This window comes from Peromyscus leucopus, chromosome 14 (genome assembly GCF_004664715.2).
Source record: "Peromyscus leucopus breed LL Stock chromosome 14, UCI_PerLeu_2.1, whole genome shotgun sequence".
NCBI classification, from domain to species: domain Eukaryota; kingdom Metazoa; phylum Chordata; class Mammalia; order Rodentia; family Cricetidae; genus Peromyscus; species Peromyscus leucopus.
The window spans coordinates 37,840,017-37,863,169 of NC_051075.1; the positions used below are offsets into that span (position 1 = coordinate 37,840,017).

At 46.3% G+C, this 23,153-nt stretch overlaps 1 protein-coding gene and 1 long non-coding RNA gene across 13 annotated transcripts in view; one reads left to right on the plus strand and one right to left on the minus strand.

Moving 5' to 3' along the window:
• Trim9 (tripartite motif containing 9) overlaps positions 1-23,153 on the minus strand; it is a 112,677-nt gene that overhangs the window by 5,205 nt on the left and 84,319 nt on the right. The window contains exons 6-12 of one of the 11 annotated variants that reach the window (XM_028858580.2): positions 21,162-21,319; positions 17,671-17,809; positions 16,819-16,848; positions 4,583-4,771; positions 2,019-2,060; positions 1,542-1,565; positions 523-772 (exon numbers count right to left, since the gene is read on the minus strand). In XM_028858580.2, coding sequence (XP_028714413.1) covers positions 523-772; positions 1,542-1,565; positions 2,019-2,060; positions 4,583-4,771; positions 16,819-16,848; positions 17,671-17,809; positions 21,162-21,319 — 832 coding nt within the window. Of the gene's footprint in view, positions 1-468; positions 773-1,541; positions 1,566-2,018; positions 2,061-4,582; positions 4,772-16,818; positions 16,852-17,670; positions 17,810-21,161; positions 21,320-23,153 lie in introns of all 11 variants that reach the window. The other 10 variants (XM_028858553.2, XM_028858572.2, XM_028858545.2 and 7 more) reach the window with 10 other exon arrangements.
• On the plus strand, positions 772-10,291 carry LOC119088984. 2 transcript variants are annotated; one of them, XR_005092745.1, is made up of 4 exons: positions 772-1,732; positions 4,120-5,067; positions 6,504-7,026; positions 8,370-10,291. It is a non-coding gene; the product is annotated as an uncharacterized LOC119088984 (long non-coding RNA). The 2 variants fall into 2 exon arrangements; XR_005092746.1 differs by lacking the exon at positions 8,370-10,291 and having other exon boundaries at positions 6,504-6,555; positions 6,894-7,763.

Below are 23,153 nucleotides of genomic sequence, written 5' to 3' on the forward strand. Positions count from 1 at the left end.
GGCACTTCCAATGTGAGGCATTTTTTGCGTATCTCATCTTATGTAATCTTCAGACCACTCCTGCACGGAAAGATATTATTATATGAATTTGGAAGGTTGACAAACCGGGATTCAGAAAAAAAAAAAAAAAAATGAAGTACCTTGGTCCCAAACACTTTCCTGGGTAAGTTCTACGTCTGAGTTTTAGAGGCCTGGACTGTTCGTCTATTAATGGATATGCCTGGGGATTGTCCTTTGTAGCCCTGGGTGGAACTGAACAATGAAGGGCCGAGGAGAAAGCACATTGCTCTACCTCTATGCAGTGTGGACAAAGCTAAGAGATTTCTTAGCACAGGACCTCCTGTGCTCTGGATGAGGACCGCCTGCCCTGCTTCCTAATGCTGTCTGTGTACTAGGCCGTGGCACTACGGCTCTCCCTCTTGACCCCAAGCCACCATGAAGAAGGCTTGGTGTGGGGCTGCAGGGTACCTGTTGGTGTGCGAGTTGCTGTGCATGAACCAGCTCCGGTTATTGTCCACATACATTGCCCAAGCTTTGTCGTCCTTTCCTAACATCACGTCCTTCATGACGTCGATGCGAGCCACGCCAAACGCTGGGTCCGGGTGGTTGTCATAGCGATCTATGGTGAGCTCCCAGTAGTGGACACCCTTGGAGAAGCCAGTTTTCCCCAGCACCACCCGGTCATCGTAGCTGCTGCACGTCACCGTCAGGTTGTCATTGGAGAAGATGATGTCCGAGTGTGCCGAGCCAGGGTCAAAAGCAAACCAGGCCACTGAGAACAACAGAAAGGAAGCGAGTCATTAGTAGGGCCTCCATATTGTAGCATGCATCTGGGCAGCGTGGCTGGTAGTGTTATATTTTCATGCTGCCATGCAGGAAGGAGGTGTTTGGGGTCGGGAGACACCGTAAGTGAACAGATGGGGCACATCCTGGGAGTGGATACTCTGCACCAGGAGTGGATGGAGGACACACGACCGATTCAGCAGGGTTACCTGGCTTAGACTGCACTCCCAACCGGGTGATCCGGGAGTGAGGTGGCATCAGGTCCCTTCACCTTGTGACTGGCAGAAATAGTGCACCAGAGACATAAAGGGTGAGGGGATGTGCTATAGGATGCCTGTGTAACCCTGAGGCGGGGAGGCTAGATCTATAACCCTGCATGGAGGAGGGATAAAACACACCGAGTGAAATCAGGAAACCGGCTTAGGCAGGAGTGCTGAGAACTTCCTCAGCTCTCATACCTGCGCACACACGTCTTGAAGCTTCAAAGCACCATAAACTAGTTTGCATGTGCAACTGTGACTTGGGTGTAGGACAGATTGCTTCCTTTATGATTTATAGATGGGTGTTACTGCTAAAACGGGCATCTAGCAGAAGCAGTTTGGACGTTAGGTGAGGATAGGATGAGGCTGTTATCGACACAGCCGTGTTCCCGTTTCTACACATGGCCTACAAAGAGCGGTCTGGAGAGGTGGGGGCCTGCGGGCACCTCACACGCGCCCCGGCTCTGCTATTTGTGAGAGAACGATGTTATTCCATACCTGCCAGCAGCTTCTTAATGTCAACTGTTGTCATTCCAAGGAAAGGCATGGGGGAGAGAGAAATAGGAAGCAAAATTGACATTGACAAGAAAGCACGTTTCTCCTGATAGATTAATACCAACAAGAGACTCCACTGAGAACGTTACAAGCACACCACCAGCCGGCTGACGCGTGCCTCGACTGACATTTAGGTAGAGTGTCTTGCATGGATGCAGAAGAAAGCGGGGTGTGGGGGTGTAGGGGTGGGGGTGGGGGCAGGGTGGGGGTTGGGGGGGGTGGGGGGTGTTGAGGTATAATGTTTAAAAAAAAAAAGACAGGCATTTTTCTAAGAAATCGAGAAACGGTTATAATGGAGTTAGATGACATTTGGAAAATTTTATTGACATGACAAAGCCGCCACCATGTTCTTCTTGCAAAGGGGTTGAGCAGAGCAGTCACACAGGCAGAAGAAGGGACAGTCACAGTAGGTATACTTGCCTAATTGAGAGTAAGACGCAGACTGTGCCTCAAGGCTGCATCCTATAAAAAGACACTACACATCAAGGCTACGAAGTGACACCCGGTTGACAGAAACCGTTGGCATTCATTTAGAAAGCACACCTGGATATGGTCCCCAGAGGCCTGATTCATGAAAAAAAAGACAAAAGCCAAAGCCCTTTTCCTGTTCCTTTTCTTTGCTGGGTATACATTGCTTTCGTGCTCTTTCCAAACAAAAAGTTGATCTTTTTATTACATCTTAACAAAAGCTTCGTCCAATTGACTGTAAATGCTGCAGCTTGAATTTTCAGTACCTTCCTTGGTTCAGTTTTGTACGCTAACGTTTGCAGACTGAGGAGGTTGGCTGTTTTAAAGATGAGAAAAACTCACCCAATAGAAGTAGGAAAAAAAAATCACCGGGTAGTGGTAAGTCTGCTCTGTGGCAACAGTTGACCGATTGCCTCCTGGTTTATGGCAGAAAGCCTTTGTTTGCTGTGGTGAGCCCACGCAAACAGTCCCCATATCAAGAAGTATGGAATCTAATGCACCTGCTAATGAATGCCTCCTCGTTAACAATGGCATGAATCGAGTGTTGTAAAAACAAAGATTATTATTTTCCTTCTTGACTTGCTTTGCTACAGCAGCTCTTCTCACCTGAGGGAGGGGAAGGAAGGCTGATGTGGGGTGGGACGTGAGCTCAGAGCTACACCGGAATCACGTGTGGGACCCCCACTCACCTCCCTTAAGGTCTGGTTACCCTACTGATGAGAACCGATATCAAGGGGGAGGGAAGCAATTCGGACTTAAAATGTCCACGGGTGTGTAATCTACAATTGCCAGTGATGTTGAGGACTAGTCTAGGAAATATGAATCTTTGGTGGAAAGAATCATGCAAATTTTTCCAATTTAGTATTGTCCGAACAAGCTAATTTCTAAAACAATTAGAAGGATAAGGTGCTGACTTGAAAGAATTTTACAAGAATTAATCAGGTGACTTGCTATAAAAGAGCACCGAGTTAGCAATTTAAATATTATAACCTTCTCTTGCTCAGCTTACTTATTCTGGGATACATTCATTTCCTACCAGCTCATGGTTGAGTTTTTATGTTCATTTTTTTTGCCAACTATCTTTTCAAATCCTCATTTTGAATTGTAGTATGGTGAGTATGGAATATAAAGAATTCTAAAACCGAATTTCATATCCAAGTTTGGAAGTAAATTGTGGAATCTAAATAGGGCTTTCAAATTTTTTTTAAATGAATCATACCTTGTGGAGCCTTTTTTAAAACAAACATTCTGAACTCTTTTTCTGCTAATTTAAAGACAACATCATACATTAAGATTCCATGGTACAACTAGAACAAGGCTACTAAGTACACCTGCCCAACACCCAGACCCCACATTCCATTTCACTTTATTCTTGAGACGGTATACATTGCAGAGACTGTGACAGTGTTTTGGTACATTAGAGACAAGCAAGGGCTCCGTGACAAAGCGTGTGCAGAAGCCAGTGGTGCACAGAAAAACAAGAAGGAACATAAAAACACAAGAAAAACGTCACTTTTCAAGGGAGCTCGAGGTCCCCGCATCCTTTTTGCACCGTCATGCTGTGGCCTTCTCCATTCCAGGATGTGGGATGAGCCAGAGGGAACAAAATAAAACCCAAAAGAAACCCTCGGGGAAGTGAGATGTGCATCATGTGTATCCGTGATTACAATATAGTCCCGAAGAGATCAAATAGGTCTGCATTTTAGGGATTTGAAGCTCTGTTTGCTAGGCAGCGCTCACTGCAAAGTAACCCGAGTCTAGTTTCCCTGGAACCAACCATAGCCCTTCTACGATTTGGCTGTGAGCAACTTCCTGAGGCCCCATATTTTGGTTATAGGATCTCTGGCCCTGGGCATCATGATGAAGTGGTTTGTAATTCAGCTAACAGTGGTCCTTGCCCTCGGCTAGGAGAAGTGATCTGCTCTCAGCCTGCAGTCCTTCCAGTGTGTGTACCGCTGGCCTTTGCAGAAAATGCTTTCATTGTCTGCTCTCTGCTCCCTGCTCTGGAGGATGTATTTTGCTAACGGCATGTCTTTTTTTTTTTTTTTTTTAGTTTTATTTTTGTCAGTAAAGATCTCTCGAGTCTATGTTTAATCAGACCACTCCAGGCTGGATGCACTGATCCAGTCTCCCAGACACAGCTGGTTTCCTGGATACAGAAGGCTGCAAACCTCCACACTACCGCCATGGCCTCTCCTCAGCCAGTGCCTATGCCATGCTACGGCTGCGTGTGATGAAGAGCAAGGGTTCCATGGGGGTACCAGCGGATGCAAAAAGAACAACTTCTCGCATCCTGTTCCGATGCCGTCACACATGGACCACAGCTCTAGGGTGGGTCGTTCCACCGTACAAACAAGAATGCCAGGAAGCTCCCTCAGCCACACTGGAAGCCACAGACACAGATGCAGGGCGTCCCTCCCCACCCCCACCCCCACCACGCACACGAACAACACACGAGTTTCAGAGAGGCCTCCAAGACACAGAGAGGAAGAGGAAGATCTAACAGCTCAGCTCACCCGGTGCATTGAGAGACTGTAAAGAAGAGTGCAAGCTGAGCTGATGGGGCGAGGATCGGAAATCAAAGTAGGATCTCCCGGGGAAGCTGGGTTGTAGATTAAGGGTGGAGGAGAAAGGACTCATTCTGCGGAGCGGCAGTCTTTCCGAAGGCACTGGAAAAGGGAGGGTCTGTTCTTCTGAATCTGTGTCTAAACGTGAGATCAAGGCAAACCAGAGATCAGACATCTGCTGGCCGCCCATGCCAGGTTCCCAAAGACCACCTACGCAAGCTTTCACACAAAGATGCATCGGCCCCACAGGCACCACCCACAGGAATTAGCAAAACGGTGTGTCTGAGGTGGGAACTGTCAGTGGGTCGGGACCCCAGACCAGACAACCACTCCAGCACCACTGGCAATCGTTTGTATTTCTCTAACTTTTAGTAATAGAAAGGCGTGAAGGAGGTTTTTCCTTTCTATTAAGTGAAACATGTTGAGACTTACAGGTAGGTACCTCTTACCCACTGATGAGGAAATAAATCAACACTTTTTGTGTGTGTGTGTGCATTTAACAATGGTTTCTTAAAGGGTTTCTATTTAGGAGATGATGACTTTTAGAAACTGTGAAATATTTTTCCTTTACTAATGCATTCCCCCAATTTCTAGAGATTATTTTAATCCTAGAGCATTCAAGACCTGATCTTTGAATGGACGAAGAAATACAGATGACCCTAGGAAGGCAGGCCTGACACCTGGGGAATGAGACCTCTCTTGTTTCTGAGTTATTCTCCTGTGCTATGGACACCATTGAACTCACTCGAGTTCTCTAATAATGAGCAGAGTGTGGGCAGGGGGCAGGGGCAGAGGTGGGGAGTGTCTGCTGCTGCTCCGAAAGGCCTGGCCTGGCGGTCATTATTGTACTAAAGGGAGGTCTCGGTCACCAGCTGGAGTCCTGTTAAACACACTTTAGTAGTGGAAACTCAAGAAGTACAGATGACATGCCAGGATCCAGACTCCCAAGGAAACAGTTTCTCATCAAAAAAGGGCATTTTGTTTTGGTGGCCAGTGAGTGTTACTGGGACTTACTTTGTCTCGTGAGTGGCTTGTCTCTGTGCACGGCCCTTTCTGATCAAAATGCTACACTGTGCAGGTTGAAGCAAAAGTGTGTGCTCGAGTGTGTGTGTGTGTGTGTGTGTGTGTGAGTGTGTGTGTGTGTGTGTGTGTGTGTGTGTGTAGAACATAGTCCTACCTGGAGACCTCATAAGAGGGGCTATTGCAAGTTGTAATACTGCAAAGAAGCAGCCTCATTTTCATTTCCAAACACAATATCAATGTTAGCTTTTCAGACTTTAGTCTTACCCCTGAGGGGAGATTTAAGTTTTCTATAAACCAAATATCACAGAAAAGGAAAGGTGGCCAAAGCTTTTTATATCTCCAGGAATAATAATGTAGTGAAGTTTCTGCTTAAACTTCATATAGTTTGGGTGACTTGGGATGTATGATCATTTCTTTGTTCAGATATAATAAAATTAAAAAACATCATTGTTCTTCACATCTATTTGTGTGTGTGTGTGTGTGTGTGTGTGTGTGTGTGTGTGTGTGTGTGTGTGCACACTCAAGAGTCACAGCACATGTGCAGAGATCAGAAGACAGCCTGCAGGTGCTCGTTGTCTACTTCTGTCCTGTGGGTTCTAGGGACTGAACTCAGACTATCAGAGCTGGTGGCGGGCACCTCGACCTGCTGAGCTCTCTCACCGGCCCCCACATATTTATGTCACACAATCCACTTAAAGGGAGACTAGCCTCTTAGTTTCATGAGAAGATCTGAAATGTGACCACACGGAGCTGTGAGCAGACTCCAGTTGGAGAAGACATTTACCACTGTGGTTATGTCAGTAAAATTTATTCACATGAATTTGCCTGACATTGTGTTCTTCACCAGATATGACCATCAATCCGTTATCCTGCAGACACTTGTTGTTTTGAAGATTAAGGTAAGTTGATGTTTGGAGCACATTGACTCTCCAAGCAGTGATCTGAACACGCATGGAGAGACGTGTACTCTGCCCGTAATTTTGGGCTCAGATCCAAGCCAATCATGAGGAACACTCCCCCTTTTTATTCTCAGTGCCAAGAACTTTGAGGTGGGGTGCTAAGTGTAGCCATGGCTATCCCTAGGATTAATAATGGCAATAAGACTGTTTTCTATTCTTTTATGTGGATGGATAGATTGCCTATCAATAAGCCATGTTTTCCTTGACTCAGCTTCCTCTTGAACTTGTCCTCTACCCAGGCGGAGAGGTTCAACTGCTATTCATTCTTTGTTTTTCAGCTGTGAACTTTCAAGCCCAACCAGGTGGGACCTGCTCCCATTTTCCCAAGCAAAATGAAGCAAAACAAACCACACAAAATCAAACCTACCTTGCTATGAGAATTTTCCAAACAAATTAGAGGAGAGAGTAAAGGTAATTTCCTGCTAATTCCAGTCAGACTAACAGGTGGTCCTCCCTCCACGCCTCTCCCATGGGCGCTTATGTTTGGTTACTTGTCTACAGGGCACTTAGACCACTTAGCAACAGTTGAGGTGGGGCCAATAAGCTTCCCATGAAATCCCCTGGAAGATGGATCTCCAGCCAGCACCATGTGTTTGGGGTTATTGATTTCATGGCTTGGATATACTTCTTTCGGGGTTCCACTCACCAGGTACTGTCTAGGGCCAAATGGACTGATCACTAGTCGTGTAAGCATTTGACGACAGTCATCGATCCTCTTTAAATCTTTCTATTTCTGAGCTAAGGAGATATTCGTAGCTACATTTTAACTTATGGGTTTACTTTTCTAGTCATGCTCCTCTGGATAAGCTCAAAGGCATCGTAGATACAACAGGGCAAGATTGCAAATGCCATTACCAAATCCTCCTTTAGCCAAAGCATGTTCAACTCACACTGAACATAATAAGTACAACTACCCCAGTGTGTATTCTGTGTTGTATTGTGGGAGGCAGGAAGAAAGCATATCCTACTTCCTTACCTTCTCTTTCAAACACAACTATTGATCTTAACAGCCCTCAGAGAAGGCTCCTCGGCCATTAACGTTCAATTGTCAAGACAAAGAAGAATGAGGTTTTTAGTTTTGTTTTCCAGAATACAGGCTAGGAAGCTAATATTGTGATGATCATCATCATCTTTAACCATCACTAGAGAAAGACAAGGGGTGTCTTAGGACATTGCTGCTACCTTGTCGTGTGCACATCACGTCTCTAGCCCTGTCTGACTGAACTGTGTACTAAGAAGCAGTTCAGTGGGAAAGACCAGTAGTAAAGGCTCTGCCCGTGGCTGAAAGTGGAGATTGCATTCACTTTGTGTGTGTGTGTATGTGTGTGTGTGTGTGTGTGCGTGTGTGTGTGTGTGTGTGTGTGTGTGTGTGTGTGTGTGTGTGTGCGCAGAGGCCAGAGGACAACTGTGGATGTTATTTCATTCCTTGGGCACCATCCATCTTGTACTTGGAGACAAGGTCTCTCGTTGACTTGGAGTTTGCCCATTAGGCTAGTCTGGCCAGCCAACAAGTTTCAGTTTCTCTCTCTCTCTCTCTCTCTCTCTCTCTCTCTCTCTCTCTCTCTCTCTCTCTCCCTGGTGCTGGAATAACAAGCTTTCCCCTTCAGAGCAAGCACCTTACTGACTGAACCGTCTCCTCAACCTCACTCATATGGATATATCCAGGATGCCAATTGTGTTCAAGCGCAAACGTGTCCATTCATACTGCCTATCAACTCCGTCAAGACTGATGGCTTCCTCTTGTTCTCTCCCAGGCTGCTTTCCCTTCCCACTGGGTCCTGGAGTGGAGACCTAGCTGACAGCAGAAGGCTCTGCTTAAAGGAAGCAATCGAGATTTACCAAGATAATAAAGACCCGCTGGGGACCACTTACGCTCTTTACTGACTTCCAGGATCAAGAAAAGAAGATCTAGGTGCTGTACCCTGTTTGGATCATGTTTCTTTTATTTGTTTGACACTTACTGAATAACTATCATGGGTGTTAGACTTGAGTAGTTGAAAAGCATGAGGCTGGAAGAACTGACTATAAGAGAATTATCAATCAAGAGGAAATGTGTCAATCATCATCGATAAGTTTTATACTTCTGGGGGGTGGGGTGGCATTTTTTATTCTAACATTTCCAAGATTTCGAAATATTTGTAAACTTAAAACATTAAGTATTAGAAAATGTGGAATAGTTTGTATATGTAAATTATTCCATCTTTAAAAATGTCTGTGTGTATGCTTCATGTGAAAATGTCCACAGAGGCCAGAAGAGGTCATTGGATCCCATGAAGACAGTTACAGGCGGTTGTGAGCAGCCTAAAACTCGGAACTCAATGGAGGTCCTCCGCAAGGGCAAGAAGTGCTCTTAAGCACTAGGCTATGCTCCAGCCTGATTAATGCTCTTTTGGGGACTCAACGGGAGTGAAGTGACTGAATTTCTTATGCAACATTCACTAATCTGGCTTCCTCTGTGTCCCGGTGGGAGGGAGCTCTAGGTGTCTCCCTGCCTGGCAGGCACAGCTTTGACACCGAGCAGCCATAGGACCACAGCCTGACAGGAGGGGAGGCGTTCAGAGCGGAGCAGACAAGAGATGCCCCTGAGCGCTGCACCAACACCGGGAAGATGAGTTCTGCTGTGGCGGGAACAGCTGTCAGCTAATCTGCTCTTGGTGGGAAGACTTTGAAAAGGAGACGAGGAAAGGCATGAGAAAGTAGACAATTTTCTCAAATGATCAAACAGGTAGCCGGAGTCACAATTACGTCCAACGGGTAGATAATTTATAACAAAAGGTGGCATCTTAAGCTTTCTTGAGAGCGGCAGTAATTGCCATTGAGTAGGAAGAACCAAATCTGTTTTGAAAACCTCCTTTTAAAAGAATGAACCGGCTCTTGGCACCCCGAGGATGGCTGCATACCTCCTTGCCCAATCCTCCACTCCAATTTAGGACACCATGGCATTATCTATGAGCAGCAACTCTCATCAGGAGGCCTGAGAATCCTCACACTTTAATTAGATACATACTTCCACAGGACCGAAGAGCACATTTTCTAGATCTGCAGAGAGGGTGGTAGATCCAATTCAGTCTTATGAAACATTTTAGGAAATTTCTTGGGATGCTACATGTTGTCAGAATGAAAAGGACAAAATATTTCTTTCTTCTGGGCTCTGAAATTTATCATTCTCTCTCTCTCTTTCTATGTGGTAGAATTTATCCCAAATTGGTCAAGTACAATTTACCTACCTTGAGGATTTTGTCCTGGGAATGAATGTTCTAATTAAGTTAGTTTTTGGAGAGGCTGAGATGTTTTTTGAGTCAGGCAAAACAAAGTAGAGGCATGGGGGAAAAACATATTCATAGCACATATGTTTTTCCATATATGTTAATTTCCCAAATATTTAATTTAGTGCTGAATATTCAGTATTATAGGCATAACTTATATGCCTATAATATAGACCCACCAAGACCTTGGAGGAGGCAGTGGCACCTGGCATCTGACCTGCATTAAATATATAGTAACAATGCTTTACAGCCAGACTGAAGAGCCGGACCATAGAAGCACAAACTGTAGGAACTTGGAGTTCCGTGGTTTTACATATGAGAGAACGGAAGCCTAGAAAGGCTAAGGAACACATCCTCCTCTGAGGTGGGGTTGGAAATAGACTGGCAAGATCAGTTCCTGGTGATGAAATTCGAGAGTGACAAAGCTATTTCTTTTTTTAATGTCTTAGAAATATACAAAAAGGCAAAGTTCATGCCATGGACCATGGAGTGCCTTCTAATGGCCTAGGAGGTCACCTAGGGTTGAGGGGGTGATTTAGTGCCAACCACAAACCCTGTACTGCATCGAGGAGGAATCTTTTATTCTCTAAATAGGGTCGTTCACCTAAGTGGTGCTTAGGAACCGAAAGATGAATGAACCACTAGCCCCGGGAGGTAACTGTGGTGGTGTTCCTCCTCACTGTTTTCCTGAGGGGTTCTCTTCCTCACAAGGCTACAGCTTCTATGGGACATGAGGATCTCAGCACGCTACGGTTTAAAGTGAAATGCTTAGGCTGGCCTCAAGTTATTATGAAGTATATCTACAAAGGGATTCCGGACACGTGGACCTGAGGCCATTTGGTGTTGAGACAGATGGAGGAGAATTCTGCCTATACGACTCAGTATTTCAGGGTGGTTTCCTTTGATGTGTGGGAGCAGAGGCTGTTACCATGGAAAGGACAGCGTGAGGCTGAACATCTGATCGGATAGATGCTGGGGCGATGGCAAGTGAGGTCATTCCGCTAAGGACTCTTGGGAACATGTTTTTCTCCAATGCCTAGGGCCCACGGTTGGTGGTAGTACTGGATGGAGTATACAGCCTTATGTAAAACACGGCTCTCTCATATCCCTTATTTCTTTCTCTCTACTTTCCAAGCTGAGATCTGGAGGGCTAGAAAGCTTCTATTAATCAATAGTTCTGGGATGGTTTCAGTCTAAGTTGGCTTTCAGCCCCAGGCCTCATCTATAGCAGCTTTTGAAGATCTCAGATCTGTGACATTCTTTCTCCTTACCAATCCGTGACCATTACCTCCTGCCTAGAGCGTCCACGGTGACACCCGTGGGAAAGGGACTCTTCAGGCTAATTTCCTGCCTGGGGTAGGGGTTGGAGGATGTACAGACACCTGTCTGCTGGACTTCGGTTGAGACTCAAGCCACTTCTACACCTTCTTAAAGCAAGAGGCTATATTCTTTCTTGACAAAAGTCTACTGTGACTCTGGAAACATCAGCGTCTTATTTCTGGCTAGTGGAGCAGACAAGGCACCTCTACAAACAGCTTCACTGTGGAAGGATGTGTTTACACACCAGGCAGACTCGGGGTAGCCCTTTCTCTTTCCAGAGGTAAAAGCAAGTAACACATTTCCAGCATCAGTGCCATAATGTTCTGTACTGGGTGTCTGAAGGAACTGGGTCTGAAATGTTCCTTTATGCCTTGGAAAGTAATTTCCCCCATATGGGGTAGGATAACGGCTTGCTCGTGTGGTAGATGAGGCAGATGGATTTGTGGCCCACCCAAAAATGCCCATATCTGCATCCTCAGAAACCTCTGACTAGGTTACCTTTCAGAGGGAAAGAGGCTCTGCAGCGATTCCATTAAGGTTCTTGGGAGCTGGAGACTATCTTGGGCTGCCCACGTGGGACCACAGTCATCACAAGGGTCCTTACATAAGGAAGGCAGAGTTAGGAGGCTAGAAGACACTATGCTGCCAGATCTTAAGATAGAAGAAAGGGCCGCGAGCCAGGAAAGGCAGGTGGCTGCTAGAAGCCGGAAGTGACAAGAAAACAGATGTTTTTCTAGAATGTCCTCAAAGGACCCTGTCCTGCTGATCCCTCCCTATAGGATTCTGATCTCCGGAAGTCTAAGGGGATATATGTGTGCTGTTTTACACCATTAGTTTTGTGGCACCTGATTACAACAGCAGAAGACTAATACATTAAGATCAGGAGTAATGTCGCCTCAGAAGAGCAGGACAGGTAAGTTTAGACATTAGTGACAGGTCCAGAGAGGTAGTGTAGACTGCCATCTGTTTAATTGCCTTGGGGGTGGATTAATTTTATTGTATGACTTTATAGTGAAACATAGAACAAACAGATGTGTGTGTGTGTGGGTGTGTAGGCACATGCATGTAGAGGTCAGAGGTGGGCGTGTCATTTATATTTTCAGACAGGGCCTCTCAATGAACCTGGATCTCATTCATTGGTTTAGGCTGCCTGGCCAGCAAGCCTGAGGGATCCTCATTTCTGCCTTCCTGTGCCAGGCCTACTGGCATGTGCCACTGTGCCCAGCTCCTTATATGGGTGCCGAGAACCTGAGTCCAGGTCTTCAAGCTTGTGCAGCATGTACTTTACCCACTGGGTCAGCTCCCAGGCCCACGAGGAATAGTTTTCTATGATTTCTCTATTGTGTTTCACTATCCCCAAAGAATCTTCCGACTTTCATGTAACTGTCATTCTCCATGGACAATGAAGGAAGTTCTCAGCAGCCTGGCACAGCCTGGCACAGCCTGGCACAGAGTGAAGTAAGGTCTAACTAAGTTGGTAGCTTTGGGCTTGTTTGTTTGTGTCGTCTTCATGATGTGACTACAAAGCCTGAAATATGCTTGACATCCACTCAGGGCTCTGGAGGACATGCCAACTTTAAGTGCTTTAGATGGGGACCTTTTCCAAACGCACTATATACTTTCTAAATCTTCATAGAAGGTGGGTGGGTGTGTTTTTTTAAATCTCTTCTCATTACTTTCCTCCTAGCTCAATGCCCTCAACATCCTCAACTTCTCTAACAATTCCCTATCCTCTTGTGTGTAAAACACATACACACACACACACACACACACACACACACACACACACAATTTCATATAGTGCAAGCTCACCTAACTCACCCTGTGGCCAAGGAAGATCCTCATCCCTTAACTCTCCCTCGGTTCCCTTCCAGATGTTGGGATCATAGGTCTGTGCCACCATATCCACATCTGGCTCCCAGCCCTTTCTCTAATGTGCTGCTGAGGTCTTAGCAATGAGTCAATGAATTCAGGACCCATAGGTGCCAACTGGGCACCTAGATACCAACAGGCCTGGACCCTGCGTCTTTTCCCCCTGTTAACCAGAGGCCATTCTTCTTACTCCAACATTTCAAGATGGCATTCTAGACTGGGGGGGGGGGAAGACAGCCTAGAGAGAGGCGTAGCACCACATGCAGCTGTCTGAGCAAGCTGCCAGGGAGTGCCCAAAAGAGCAGCGAGGCCCCAAACTCCAGGGAGCGGGCTGGACTTGGTGCCGCCTCTGTGAACATGGGGCTCAGCTGGTTTCCTGACGTAACTGAGACGCTCCGCTAGTCAGAGCTCTGGAATGATCAAGTTTACTGTTGGTGTCGGTTCAAAGTAGAGTTTGGAAGCATTTGCCTCGCACATCACAACTCTGTCTACCTGGGTTTCTCTCCCTCTACATCTTTTTGAGAGGTCCTCCCCACCTCACTAGCTCTCCCTGCCCACCCCCCCAAAGTGCTGTCACTTATTTCAAGTGGTTATTAGATATGAATCAATCACAATAGTAGTCTAGGAACAAATAAGGTCCAATTCTTTTAGAAACATTTTTATTTTTAGAAGCGACTACCTGTTATTTTAAGTTAAACCTTAAGGTAGTAGATTTAAGGTGATGGGCTACTCTGGAATGATCGACACACTCCTAGTATTCAGTTTATCTGGAAAGTAATTTGGAAACACAGGTCAAGGGCCTCAAAAATGCCCAGAAGTAGTTCTACACCCAAGAACCTGTCCAGATGAACCTTCTATATGGAGACTGGAGTTAAAGAGATTGGAGTTAAAGAGTAGGTTTTGTGTAGAGGTCTCAACCTTATACTTTCCTCTGAGGGACAAGTGAGGGCCAGCTCCCACTCCCCCAGGTGACTGCCAGGCATGAACACTAAAAAGCTCCCAGGACTTGAGAAGTTCAGCAGAGTGGGGTCCCAGGAAACTTTTCTGTATAGCCAGCTGCTGGCCTCAGGGATATTACCTGTGCTCCACTTGAGTCTCTCCAGGTTATGGCAAATAGACAGAAGGTGTTATTGGTTCAGGCAGGCAGAGGGAAATTATGGGAAAATGAACCAAAGTTCCTCACTGGTTCTCAGCCTTGCCTGATTCTTTTTGGTGGGGGTACGGTCTGTCACACAGATTGAGCCTCAGAACAGTGTGTTAAGAAAGCCTTGGTACAGAATGGTTTCAACACTTTTCTGCAGATAACATTACAGGCAGTGCGTGGCCAGGATAGCCATTCAATGAGTTAATTTAAAAAACATACACAACCAAGTTTAGGGGCCTTATTTTAAAATTCTTCAAAATTTTTAGCCTATTTATTTCTTTATTCGATTACTTGGATATGGTGTTGGGGGAGGGGGAGGCACTGATATGCCTGTGTGAGAGAGGCCAACTTTCCAGAGTCTACATATGGGTCCTGAGGATTGAACTCAAGTACTCAGACTAGATGGCAAAGGTCTTTCCCGGCTGGGTTACTCTGTCGGACCCATTTCAATAAAATTCATAGTTGCTTACACTTGTATTTCTTCTTAAGTCAGTATAATTTGGTTTAGATCTGGGACTGGCCTCATGCATGTATCAGTCCTGGATACATCCCCAGAGACCCGCTTTCAGTGGACTAAACCTAACTGGAACTCAGATAATACCTCATGCATGTATCAGTCCTGGATACATCCCCAGAAACCCACTTTCAGTGGACTAAACCTAACTGGAACTCAGGTAACATCGCTTTCTCCGTTAGCCTAAGTTAGAGTGCGTTGTTTTTGGACCAGTTTCCTCACGTATAGGCTGTCTTTCTTTCCTTTGTGAATATGTGTGTGTGTTTCTATAAGATCCATTCTCTTCCTAGCCTGGAAGCTGCACACAGCGAAGGAACAGGGGCTCCACACTCTCCACCCACAGTGTAGGACATGGGCACCCACCAAACTCTCCGCTAGACAGACAGAAAGAAACATTTGACTTTGGGGGGGGGTGCGGGGAAATGAGCAGAACTCCTAACAATGCGCACACGGTGGGTTCCCCGCGGAACGTCCCCTCTAGGCCAGCAGGGGGTTTTGTGGCAGAGTGTTAGTGACAATGATTTAAACCACACATTACACACATGTCATTAACTTAGACTTGCTGTCCGTCACACATGAAATGGACCCTTCTTAGATGCAGACCTCTGTTCTGAAGTTGGGAAGGGAACTGACTCTTGCTAAGAAGAATGTGAAAGACTCTCTCACAACCAAAAGCTAGAACAAATCACCCCCCACCCCGCCCCAAACCAGCAAAACAAACAAACAACAACAAACTCCGAAGTAAACTTTCCAGACACTGTAGAAATGGCAGGATAAGGTATAAGTGCAACAGAATTCTCAAATGTCTATGACGGCATTTTCTCACTGACTTCTAGAAAGCCAAAAGGGATCTGATGAGATGGCTTTTCTCTGTGGTAAGGGGTTGATCGAGTCTCTCTTGAAGACGACAGTTCACTGCCATTTCCCCTCACTCCCTAAATCCTGTGACTCACTACTTCAATGAGGGAGAAGAAAAAAAACAACCAAAGTATGGAGAAAGTGTGTGTGCGAACTTTATTCATCATGAGCGAATCACTTCGGGTCGGTAACAGAGAATGCTGATGTCTACAGGATGATCGGGGTTGACTCGGAGTCACATACATACCTTAGGTTTGCACATAATATATATATGTATATATAAAATTCATGGAGGAATGGATTTCTACAATACAGTTTCTTTGTTCGTAGAGAACGTGTTCCGTTAGTTTCACTTAGAAAATGACCCCCAATTCTGTAAGTGTGGCACCAGGGATCGCACGTCCACATCCTGTAACTAATAATAGACACCAGTATCTCATGAACATTGAGAGAGACTAAGAAGTGACACCTTCCTGCAGGACGAAAGGACAGACAGAAGTACGCAGATGGTTATGTTAGTAACTGGTTTGAGCATAATAATCTGGTTTCTATAACCTAGTTCGAAGAGAAACAGTTTCCATACAGTTCTGTTGACAAATCACAGCGACACTGCCACACTTCCTCCCTGCTCTGCTTCCACGCACATCCCACCTCATCAAACCACCTTCAGCACACTGGGAGATGCTGGCCAGCACCATCAAGGCCTTCTGCATTGCTTCTAGAAAGAACTCCTGGAGGCCCTTAGCATGTAGCGTGGTATTTCAGGGAAAGAGGCAACAGCGCTCAAGCTGGTCGGTCATCCCCGAAGGAAGATGCGAAAATATTAAGTCTGGGCAAAGAGCTAGATGTCTGTCACTAGCCTCTGTGTGGGTACAGGTCATGTGAGTCTTTGATCCTTGGCAAAGCCTCTTCTTCTGAGCTTCACTCAGACTCACACCCACGCCCCCAAACACTGCTTTCATAGCTGCGGGTCTCTCACCCTCACTGTGGGATTCAAAGTTGTGCTTGTTTTGAACCATGTGGGCCATTTTAGGGGTGACTGACACATGCTGGGGTGTGTGGAAGGTTGGAGAACCACCACCACCACCATTTTTTTTTTTTAGCTAACACCTTGAACAAAGTCAACACCCGAGATTAGTCGTGGAGAGTGCCAGTGGGGTAGGAGGTGACTTCCATGATTAAAACAACACCCCAAAGTCTCACAACGCTTTGGTACCAGTCACACATACCCTTCACAGGTTTAGTCTCATGTGCTCCCGCTGCTTGTAAAATAAAAAAAAACATTAAAGCCTCAGAGGTTAGACCAGCCCGTCAAGTACAAGCCTCTTCTAGACAGATTGTCTCTGGTGACCAGAGTATTTATAATACAGCCAAGAATCAAATGTCCTCTAGAGAAACAATGTCGTACAGTGGCCCCAGGCAGCCCCTAACCACCCCTAGAGGGAGGGACTGGTAATGACCCACATGACGAGGTAAAGCAGAGTTGCTGGTCTCTTCCTGTTTGGTGCCCACAGGAAATCTCAGTCCCGGTGCTGATGGCCTGGGCTTTGGGTGGGAAAGGAAGTAGTCCGAGCTGGTTAAGCCAGAAGTGGTCAACAGGCTCTAGCACCCCACACCCACCGAAAAGATGGTCCAGTCATACAGATCTAAAGCTGGAAAGAATCTACATCCCAGCCCTGTCAGGAGCAAGCAAGAGCTACAAAGACATGGAGAATCATTTGGGCAGAACGGCCACTGGCGTGGCTTGGTGGAGAATGGGAGCCTGCTCTAGGGCTTAAGTGCCTCCATCTTAGACACCAGAGGCACATTCAGGCCTTCACGTTCAGCTTCTTCCACTGCCGCTTAGAGTGTTAGCAAAGGGAGCCATTGGAACAGCTGATGTGGAACCTCTGGCTTGCTCTCACGTCCACATCTCACGGGCCTTCTAAAGGCGGCAGAGGGACAGCGGCTCTGGGGCCAGAGACAGTGCAAGTCATGGAAAAACTTGAGGGATGTGGCTCTGACGGGGTTACCTCCAGGCTGCCAGCCACGTTAGACGCCACGTAGTTCCCGCTCTGAGGGATACTGCTGAAGGGCCTTACCCTCAGACGTCTGGAGGACCAGTGTCTTGCTGTAGGGGCTGACTCCTGTTTTGTTGAAGGCCTTGACTCGAGCATTGTACGTGCTGTTGAAGTGAAGGCCGTCCACGGTGCACATTGTTTCTTTTCCAACATATACTTCCTGTCAATGGAAAATGGGACACCACTTAATGTGAATCCTGCGAGGAACGGAACAGGAAGGGATTCTGCATCACTTCTGTATCGACTTGAATTCTATGAGTTACCGGGCTGTTTAATTTATTGCTTAAGGCCTCAGTTACCTAATCTGTAAAATGGGGACATTAATACCTACTTTTTCAAGATGATGGGTGTGAGGGCAATCTAACTTTAGATTTGTATTGGGCTCAGTAGCTTAATAGTGATCTGCAGCTAGTATTTTTTTAAAAAAAATCATAATTGGGAGTCTTTGGTTATGATTATGCTATGGTTGATGTTTATAGAGAACGTAACACCTTTATCCATCAGTGTGGTTTGTAAAAAGCATCTTTAAAAACCTGACAACATGAGAGTAGTCTGCAAGCTATGTTTCTAACCTCAGGAACTGCCACAAGGGTTATACTCAAAGCCGTTGGAATGGAGGTCTGTACCACAGCACCAGAGAGAAGGGCCAGAGAAAGAATGACATTTCAAAGGCTTAAAATAAAGCCGAGCATGATGCATTTTCAGCATAGCCTAGGCGTTTGCTTCCCTCCTCAGCGGCACACTTTGCAGAGTTAGGCTGATGTAATGAGTAAGAACAATCTGCATGCAAAACACGGCTTAAAGCGGCAGCCCTTTGCTCGTGGGCTTGGAGTACCCGTCGACTAATTCATTACTGATGCAGCGGTTTGGAAAACCTGCATATTACGTTCGCTCATTCAGGGATTCTGAACATTTACACGTATGAATGACCTATGCATCTTACTTGCATTTTAACAAGTCCCTAGGTAAAGCCAGTGCTGAATAACTAGATGGACCGCTGAAGGGGTCACATGCCCTAGCACAAGGGTGACCCCTTCTTACGGTAGCTGTGGAGTAAGTGGGAGGGACCCAGATGTGAGGCCCGTGGCTGGACTAGAAGGGAGCAGAGACTGATTTCTTTTACTGCTGAGCCTTCAGGAGAGAGGAGCCAGCTGGTGCTGGGATTCTGAGTGTAATGTCTCCGAACATACACTCAGGACAGCTGAAAAAGAAACTTAGCTGTGAGGAAAAATGAATGGTTTAGTTTAAACGTCAGGTTCAGGTTGGCTTCAATGTGTCAAAGTTGAAAATTCTCCATGGTTAGAAATCTGGGCCTGTCAGATAAGATGTGCGGCGGATGGACGAGATGGATGGAAGAGGAGTGCTTTCACGTGGTGGAAGGCAGCGGGAAGAAAAAGAGGCCTTGGGATGGCAAGAGCCTTCGATGATACCCAGATATGAAGATTTCTCCATGCCAGTCAACACACATGTGAATAAAGCCTTCCCTACCAGATGAGAGAATCCTGAGGAGAATCACAGAAGACACCTCCTGCTTGAAAGTATTTAATTCTAGCAGAGAACAAAACCAGTGAGGAGGAGGAGGAGGAGGAGGAGGAGGAGGAGGAGGAGGAGGAGGAGGAGGAGGAGGCCTCAGTAGGCTTTGATCTTGGAAGCTAGTGGCCCAGGCTTTCCTACTGACTGGAGGAAAGTCTCGTCTTCTGGGGCTTGGGGTTTGCTCTGGACAGGTTCTCCTCTATGCCAGTGCTGAGATAGGCCTAGGTACCCAGAAAGGTGCTCCTTTGTCGGGGTCCCAGCATAGGAGTTCCCGGGAACAAAAACTCAGAAAGACTAGTGGGGTAGGTACAAGGCAAGCTATGCGTGTGTGTGTGTGTGTGTGTGTGTGTGTGTGTGTGTGTGTGTGGTGTGTGTGTGTGTGTGTGTGTGTGTGTGTGTGTGTGTGTGGTGTGTGTGTGTGTGTGTGTGTGTGTGTGTGTGTGTGTGTGTGCGTGTGTGTGATGGCTGTTCTGGTTGTCAACTTCACTACATCTGGAATTAACTAAAACGTCAAAACGGCTGGGCACACCTGTGAGGGATTTTTGCTTAATTAAATCACTTGAAGTGGGAAGACTCATCTCTAATCTGGGCCACACCTTCTGCCGTCAGCCTATATGAACATGGAAGAAAAAAAGCTTCTCTTTGCCTGCTTGCTTTTGCCCTTACTAGCAAGTTCATTCCATCACTGGTATCAGAGCCTACTTCTTCAGGATTCCAGTGTGTACTGCAGGCCAGCTGAGACAGCCAGCCTCACGGACTGAACAACTTCCGGATTCTTGGACTCTCTTGTTGGGTTGGCTGTAGCACAGCCTGTAGACCATTCTAAGAAGTCCTCTCTCTGTATACATAGAGTCATTCTGTAAGTTCTGTCCCTTTAGAGAACCCTGACTAATACAGTGCGTTTGAGACAGAAGCAGGCACACACAGACAGGCTGCCACATAGAGATCATTAATCTGTGGGCACCACAGCCATGTCTTGCCAAAAGGCAGCTGCCTCATATCCAGAGGGAACCATGAACAAGAGTGTGGTCAGCACGTCCTTGCCGTGTGGAAGTAATACTTTCTGGGCGCCAGCTCTGTCTGATGAAAGGCTCAGGGAGAAAAACAAAGAACTGGAGAAAGATTTTCCTAGAAAAACTCTCACAACAAGGAAGCTGTAATGGAAGAGCTTGCCAGGTAAGAAAAGTGTCCGTCCAAAACATTAGAATCTGTCGGAACAGAAACAAGGTTCGGGCCATGGTCGACGGTATTATTAGCACTAAATCATGATGGTGATAAGTAACAGCTAATATTGCAGGGTCATCGTGGATGCAGCAGCACGCTGGTTTTCCACAGACGATCCAGTGGACTCTAAGCACCGAAGCACCACACACAAGCTGTGGTGGTATGGAAGAAAACGGCCCCCAGAAGGGAGGGGCACTATTAAGGGGTGTGGCTTTGCCGGAGTGGGCGTGGCCTTGTTGGCGGAAGTGTGCCGCTGTGTAGGTGGGCTTTGAAGTCTCCTATGCTCAAGCTGTGCCTAGGGACACAGCGGCTTCTGCTGCCCGTGGCTCAAGATGTAAAACTCTCAGCTCCTTCTCCAGCACCATGTCTGCCTGCACACTAATGCATAATGGACTAAATCTTTGAAACTGTAAGCCAGCCTCAATGAAATATTTCCTTTACGAGAGTGGCCGTGGTCATGGTATCTCTTCACAGCAATAGAAATCCTAAGTAAGACACATGTTACTGTCTTTGGCCCCTCACTGGCAGATGCGGACCCAAAAGGCTCAGAGAGACAGGAAATAGGCTCTGCTACACTGTCTTTTCGAAATGGCAAGATGATTTGACAGGCCCCATCCATCTTTGATGATACATTATAAGAAATCCCTGCCTGGGTGGTCCACCCCCAGGAGAGATGGGAAGACCAGGCCGTGACTGCACAGCAGGTCTTCTGAGGTGGGCCCTGGCATTGCTTAATAAGTAGGGTATCTGCTTACCCGGAACTGACCACCGCTTCCATCATCCAGCTCCAGAATGTATCCTTCGGCGGCCACAGTGGACAGAGGGGGCTGCTTCCAGGACAGTGTGGCGCTGTTGTTGTGGGTACAACACTCCTCCAGTTGTAGGATGGGGGTTGCTGGGACTGGAGAGGAAGCTAAACAGAAATTAGGGCAACTCTAGCTTCCGTTGAGTTACAGCTGTTTCGTTAGCTTGTAGTGAGAAGCTTCCTGCTGGTAAGGAAGAAGTCTGAAAACACACACACACACACACACACACACACACACACACACACACACACACACACACACCTGTCTGTCCATCCATCCATCCACCCAGCCACTCACTAGTGGTCTTCTAGATCTTGTTCCCCTAAACAGCAACAGCTGTGGATTTTTGTGGTACCGAGGGACACAAGTCATTTCACTCGACTTGAAGCCTCTAAAGAACCTGACATTCTATTCTCATGGCAGCTGTAGCTTGGAACAGTGAGAGGTCAGGCCCACTTCTTTTCAGGTATAGAACAAGTTGGCTGTCAGCGCAGGAGCAGATCTGAGTGTGACAGGGGACTCTTGATGTTTCCAAGTCTTGTGAGAATCAGCTGAGTTGACAACCCTCTACAATTTAGACTGATTCTTTTATATTACTTCAAACTATTAAGCAGCTGAATCTTCCGACACTCGGACATAAAACTGCTGGTTGAAAAACCCCAGCTCCTAACATAGGAACTCAATATACACCGCTGAGGGAAATGCTTTTAGCAAACATTTTTTTAAATGTAGGTGTTTTTTTTTTATTTTTATTTTATGTGTGTGAGTGTTTTGCCTGCATGTGTACATGTGCGCCCCTTGCACATCTAGTGCCCATGGAGGTCCGAAGACGGTCTCCAAGACCCTGGAACTAGTGTTACAGACAGTTGCCAGCCACTGAATTGGTTCTGGGAACTGAACTCAAGTCCTCTACAAGAGCAGAAAGTGCTTTTAACCACTGAGCCATCTCTCTATTCCCTTACATATATATATATATATATATATATTTTTAATTAGCCCCAGAACATTTCCCCCTGTGCTTTAACAACAGGAGAGAACAGGTTGGAATTTATGTCCAGATGTTAATTATGGAACACCTGGTGTGCTGCACCACCATTAGACTTGGAATGTCATGCACTGAGTTAAAGATGTTCCTGTCAGTCATTGCAACCAGGACGGTATTGATTTCACAACAGTTCGGGGAAAGAGAGTCTATGGTGGGTGACCCAGGAGACCACAGCAGCTATAAGGTAGATGATGTGAAGGACAAGATTTCCAATGGAACCAGATCTGAGCTGCTAAGTCAAGCATTAAGCAAACCAAACTAGGGAGTAGTTAATGGGAATTTTAGAATGGGAAGTCTCACATGTCAATGGCACGGGACAGAATCCTCTAAGAGACCCATGGCTTTGCAGTCATAGCGGACCCAGAGTATCCGAATTTGGAGGAAAGGAGAGAAACTCATTGCCTAGCTTAATAAACTCCAGGACTAGATGAAAAAAGGAGACAGAAGACGCAATTCCCAAAGGCTGTAATGAGCATCCACACAGAGGCATCTCTTGGGTGCTGCTGCTGGGGCCCAGCTTGAGGTCTATCAGTATGTGAAGGTTTTGTTATTAAAAAATAGGTTTCTTTTATAAAAGGAATACATATTTTATATTTATGGCGGAATTTAGCCAAACAGTTGTCCAGAGGGCTTCTGGAGACATGGATGAATTTCCCTGGGAGGTTTATTCTGTTAGGGCTATCATAAATCCATCCTTGGACTGTTTGTCTCATCAGCTCCATATCAACCTCTCATTTCCCTTCGTTCATACTGAAGGCAAATGTACACTTCATCAGTTACAAAATCAAAGAAGAAGATCACAAAATGATTTCAACTTAAATCATACAGATGCCCGCAATGTCTGGGCAGAAACGAGAATCTCCGTTAGACAAAGGCATCATTAAGTGATTAATTGA